Source organism: Fukomys damarensis, unplaced genomic scaffold, assembly GCF_012274545.1.
Source record: "Fukomys damarensis isolate Sample0158 unplaced genomic scaffold, DMR_v1.0_HiC HiC_scaffold_8, whole genome shotgun sequence".
NCBI classification, from domain to species: Eukaryota; Metazoa; Chordata; class Mammalia; order Rodentia; family Bathyergidae; genus Fukomys; species Fukomys damarensis.
In genome coordinates this window covers 2,357,495-2,363,326 of record NW_022900920.1, presented here as the reverse complement: position 1 = coordinate 2,363,326, position 5,832 = coordinate 2,357,495, and the positions used below count along the sequence as shown (strand labels likewise).

General features: G+C 48.9%; 1 protein-coding gene across 2 annotated transcripts in view; it reads left to right on the top strand.

Annotated features, from left to right (window-relative positions):
• Positions 1 to 3,579, top strand: part of Avpi1 (arginine vasopressin induced 1) — a 9,435-nt gene extending 5,856 nt beyond the window's left edge. For both annotated transcript variants that reach the window (XM_010620388.2, XM_010620387.3), the window contains exons 2-3: positions 1,718 to 2,013; positions 2,989 to 3,579. In XM_010620388.2, the coding sequence (XP_010618690.1) occupies positions 1,727 to 2,013; positions 2,989 to 3,148 (447 nt within the window). In that variant the 5' untranslated portion in view covers positions 1,718 to 1,726 and the 3' untranslated portion in view covers positions 3,149 to 3,579. The remainder of the gene's footprint in view (positions 1 to 1,717; positions 2,014 to 2,988) is intronic.
• The last annotated feature ends 2,253 nt before the right edge of the window (positions 3,580 to 5,832 follow it).

The following is a 5,832-nucleotide window of genomic DNA, read 5'->3' as shown; positions in this document are numbered from 1 at the left end:
TTTTTTTTTTTTTTTTGGTACTGGTGATCTAACTTGGGACCTTGAGCTAAATCCCCAGCCCAAGTGAAAATCTTTATACCATGAAGCTTTGTTTAAATGAGGTTGGAATGAAAATATTGCACAAAGTTACCATCAGGCTGTGTGTATAAGGTATACATAAAATCTAATATTGTGTTTAGACTTGGGTCCCATCTCCAAGATATCTCATATGTATACAAATATTCCAGAAATGGAAAAACTCAAAATCCCAAACATTTTAGATGAGAAATCACTGGAACAGCCTGTAGTAAAACACTGAGCATTGTTTGTCTTACTTTTCTTGTTGCTGAGACAAAATACCTGACACCCACAAGTTAAAGTAGGAAAGGTTTATTTAGCTTACAGTTTGTAGCGATTTAAATCCATAGGCCTCTGGCTTGACAGCAGGGCCACATGGCAGAGGGACATCACCGAGGAGAAATAGTTCATGGTATGGCAGGCAGAAGACACTGGAGCACCAAGCAATGCAGTGAACCTTCCTCCTTTCTGTCTCTTTATTTCCATCCAGGCTGCAAGCCTGTTGATTGGTGCTATTCACAATCAGGGTGGGCTTCCTTTATCTACACGGAGAACTATGCTGATTTAGTTATCACACACCTTTAATCCCAGCATCACATACCCTAAATCCAGCTACATCCAAAAGGCCCCACCTATGAGCACATGAGGCTTTGGGGGGTCATCTAGATACAAGCTGTAAGCTGGCCTGAACCCTCTCTGCACATCACCCCTATGAAGTGGGTACTAGCACTCAGCCAGCAAGTAGTAGAAGTGGGTTTCCAACCCAGGGCAGTCAACTCCGTACCCAGCCCAGGTCTTCAAATCAGAGGTGTCTGATTGCAGTTCAGTTACACAACCATGGGTGGCAGATTGGAGGGTAAACATACCTATCTCAAAGGGCTGTTGTGCTTATGATTACTTCTGAATAAAGAATTTGAGCAGTTACTGGGCTTCCTGGTACAGTACCAGCATGAACTCTAGAGCACTTGGTAAGTACTCCTCCTGGCCCTGAGCTTACAACCCGGCTTTGTGACCATGGCAAGTCATCTAACCTCTGAGTTTTACTTTATCTGTAAAATGAGAAAGAATAATAATTCTTACCAGTTGCTGTGAATCAAATGGGATAATACTGATGTCTGACAAATAAGCCTCGTATTAGTCAGCTTTCCTGATTCTGGAACAAAACGCCCAACACTCAGAGGAGAAGTTTATTTTGATGTAGTCCATGGTCAGCTGTTTCCAAGGCAGAAATGGCGTGGCAGAGGGCATAGTGGAGGAAGGGTACTCAGGCCCTAGCAGGCAAGAAACAGAGAGGAGGAGCTGGGAGGGAGATACTGCACACTACACATCACACCATTGATCTGCCTCCCCTACCTCCTAACAGCAGCAGCTGAACACATGACGGAAGGAATCCACTGATGAGTACAGCGCCATGATCCAAACACAAAACTTTTAGGGGACATTTTAGAACCGAACCATAAAAAGCACTTAATGAAGTTTTGTTGTAATAGTTTTCATTTCTCCAAGGTACCTTGGGAAATTAGAGTCATTTTAAAATAAACACTTATTTCCAGTTTGAACCCTGGAAACTAGAAACACCAGAAGCCCTGCATTTGTCAGAAACCCAGCTTTGGGAAGGGCCCATTCAGTGCTGATGTTTCTTCATGGTTTCTGTCCTTAGAAGCCTACAATGGGCACCCCAGCCTCTGTGGTGAGTGAGCCACCCCTGTGGGAGGTTCCCACTGAGGCCCGGGGCCGCAAGCAGGCCTCAGCCAACATCTTCCAGGATGCCGAGCTATTGCAGATCCAAGGCCTATTTCAGCGCAGTGGGGACCAGCTGGCCGAGGAGCGGGCCCAGATCATCTGGGAGTGTGCAGGAGACCATCATGTGGCAGAGGCCCTGAGGAGGCTGCGCAGGAAAAGGCCCCCCAGGCAGAGGCCCCTCCTCCCATCACTGCATCACTGCAGCCAGCTCAGGTAGGTGCCTGGGGCAGGGGGGCTAAAAGGGCCATTTGTGTGGCTGCTCCACCACCTCCTGGCTGTGTGACCAGGAGGCGCATACTTGGGCTTGTAAAGTGCCTCCTGTCGAGGCGGAATAAAGTACACACTGTGCCACCACTTATTTGGCACCTAAGACTGCGATTACTGTTGGGATCATGCAGTCCTGTGAATTTCAGTGGGAAGAGTGGTGCTTCCTCTCTTCAGAGCCTTGTTTTGCAGGGACTCCTGACCAGATGGGAGTACTGTTTGGGAGAAAAAAATGTTTACTGTATAGAGTGGGTAACTCAAAAGCAAGCCTGCAGGCTAGAGATTTAGCTCAGTGGCACAGCACCTGCCTGGGCAAGTGTGAGGTTCTGAATTCTATCCCCAGTACCAAAAAAGAAAAAGCAAGCCTGATTAGGCTTGGCTATGAGAATGCAGAGTCTGACATAGGAATGTCCAGCACAGGCATCTTGAGTTACAAGTTCCAGCAACTTTTACCTTTAGAAAGCATCTCTGCCCAGTGTCCCTAATCATCCAGCTTTGCCTCAAGTCACTGCCCAGCCAGGCCCAGGGACCCAGCTGAACTAGTAAACCCTTCTCCACAGGCTACTTTCTGGTCTCCACTTCTCCACTGCCTTCTCTGGAGCCCATCAACCTGAACAGGTCATCAGGTCTGGGATGGCACATAGCTTTGCTTGTAAAAACTCTAGTTACTTAGTCTCTGCTTAGAGTACTAGTGTCATACATGACTGATGGTGTCTGCCATGGGTACAAGATGAAGCTGAAGACACAAGAGTGTCTCATCCCAATCTATCCAGCCCTCCTTACAGTTGAGATACCAGAAAGCTTTGCTAGTCACGCAGAGACAAGCCCTGGTCTCATTTTGCCCCAAGCAGTGTTTTACGGTATACCAAGACCCATCCTGTTCTCCCTGTTGATGTTGGCGTATCATGCACTCATTCCCAACAGAATCCCGGAGCCCTGCTCTCTACCTGCCAATCCACAGAGCAGTGCCACAGAGACAACCTCCAGCGAGCAACAGCAGAACTCCAGGAGGACAAGTACCAGGACCAGGCGGAGCTGGAGAAAGCCTAGCCCCACAGGCTACCTTCACCAGATCAGACACTGATCCAGGGAAGAGGCCAAGAATGGCAGGATCTTCCCTAGAAGTCATGGGACTTCTGCCAAAGGGCCTGGGGAAGTGAAGAGGGGAGACTGGAGCAGGCAGCCCTACACAGGCAAATGAAAGGAAGATGCCACTGCCTGCTCAACAGAGAACAGAACTGCACTGTCCACCGGTCTATGCACTACATGTCACACTGTCAACAGAGGGACACAGCAACTGTTCCTGTCTCAGACCTTGACCTAACATTATATGGGCTGCATGTCTCCCTGGGAGTCAAGTGACAGGCACTCAGACATAGCATCTCACCACTCGTCACTAACCAACCCACTGGCTTATTACTGCCACTCAGAATCGGCAGCCTGTGTCACTCCCATGTCAGGCCAGCATGAGGAAACCACAGTTTAAGTGGCAAATAAAAACATTTGCATTGAGAACCCTGTGAGTCTGTCACAGAAGGGGAGAATCCAAATAGAATGGAGGCAGAAGGGAAGTTTCCTAGGAAGGAGAAATCAGGACTGGACTCTTCTGGATCCTCACCCCCATGTCCTGGAGCCCCTGTGCTGTAGCCTCCTGCAGAGGCTGCTGGGTGAGAGAAGGGGGAAGCCGTACGCTCAGCCCCACACAATAGGCAGTGGGTGCTTGGTTGAATCTGTAGTCTTAAGTAGTGAGTGCCAGCACTTCAGGGGCTTCTTACAGGTACCCCATCCTAAGGTAGGGCAAGAGTGGGGCAATCATTCTTAAAGACCTGTGATATGCTAGGTTTACAATGAGGTAAAGGCTTTTCCCCACCGTTTTGGCTTCCCCTCAAAAGAAACATAACTATGCGCTCATCCACATTACTTTCCTCTCCCTACTCCTACTGCTTAATTCCCCAGCACCTCCCAAGCCAAGGTTCATTCGGCCAGTGATACTAGGGTGTAGCTGCCCTCTGGTGGCCAAGAAGAAAAGCCACGCCCACTTAAGTATATGTCCACATCTTTTCCTAGACCCTTGTGGCTAGATGATTTGGAATACAGAATTGTTTTTGGCTTTTAGATAGTCAGAGTCAGTCCCTAGCAGGGGAAAGTATCATGAGGTTAGCACTTCTTCCATAAATACACTCAGAGGATGCATGAGTAGCAATAGTGTCACATCAGTATAAGCTTGGGTCAGACTTTGTAAGGAACTGAAAATACTTAAGTTTTCAGAGGACTGGGACTTGGGAGAGGACCTGAGTCTTCCTCTGCTAAGGTTAGTGTCCTCAGGAGCTTGTGTCTTCAACTCCGTGGAAATAGGTTTCTTTGTCCCTAAAACTGCATTCTACCTTCTTTGTGTTCCTTCCCACAAAAAGAAATGGACAAAAAGGTCAGAACTGGATTTATTATTCATACATTTGCATTGATTTAAATATATTACATACAGTTTCTACAGTGCATTAGAACGATATGGGGCAGCAGCACTCAGCCCAGCCTCCACTCCCTGATGAGGGGATAGGCCTGTGGCTGCCAGAATGATGGGCCATTCTGGGAGCGCTACCAGAAGCTTGCCCTGGCACATGGGGTCCTTGACTCCTCTAAAATCCACATTCAAGGCAACCTGAGTTCAGGCTTCAAGGGAGGGAGACAGGCCAGGAAAGGATGCCCCGTACCCTTGCCCACCAGACCCGGGATGGGCTCCCTCTTACAGTGCTGGTCTAGAGCAGTACAGCGCACGTGTGGCTGGTGAAACACCAACCGCCTCTTCAGGCAGGAGCCTCGCCAACAGGATCACGACAAACCTGTCTGCGGGGAGTGACACATACCTGGGTAACCTACCAGATCCTGATTCAGAAGGCAAGAGTCTCACATACTGTGAGATGGGCCAGATGGGACTGTGAGGGCAGGGCACACAGGGGAGCAGTGACTTTGCCCATAGGCATGCATACCCAGTGCTCAGACTTCCTGTCAGCTGAGCGGAAGCCCAGGACAAGCTGGCTCCTGGGAACTGGAATGGATGGGGAGTGGCCTGGCCCAGGTGCTGGGAAGGCTGTAGGCCTCTGCTCTGCCTCCTGGATAGAGGAAGCCGGGTAAGCAGGAGACAGTCCTTACTCCCTTTCTTTGGTTGTTTTTCTAACTTTCAAAATAGTTTCTTTTCAAGGCTGATTGACCAGTCACAGTGCCAGAACTGCAAAGTGTCCATAGCACAAGAATACAGCTGCCCCTCAGCCACAGGTGGTGCCCTTTTTACTCCCTCCTGAGGCCACATCTTTGCTTTGGTGTAGAAAGGGCTCGAACACCTGGCAAAGGGGCAGGTGGGGGAAAAGACATATGGAAGCAAGAAGATGTACACTGAGCTGGGCAGGCACTGGGGACAGTATGAAGGTCTCTCCTTTGGGCCTTGCCTTTCTCAAGAAGCCAGGGAAAAACCAGCCCAGGGCAAGAAGCCAGGGAGCAGAGGAATAGGAGACAGAACACAAGTACTGTTGCTTCCACAAGTAGCAGTGGCAGCACATAAAGAAGTCCAAGGGCCAGATGTCCTATCCTCTAAGAAGCTGAGACTACTTAGACTCCTCAGAGACCTATTCTAGAACCTAAACTGAACTCCTAAGTCAAAAAAAGCTGGGAAAAAATACTTAAGAGCCACAGAAACAAATTAGAGAATTGTGGCCAAGGACTCACGAAGCAATGCTGGGATAAATTCCCCCAGAGATTACTTACAGCTCCCAGCAT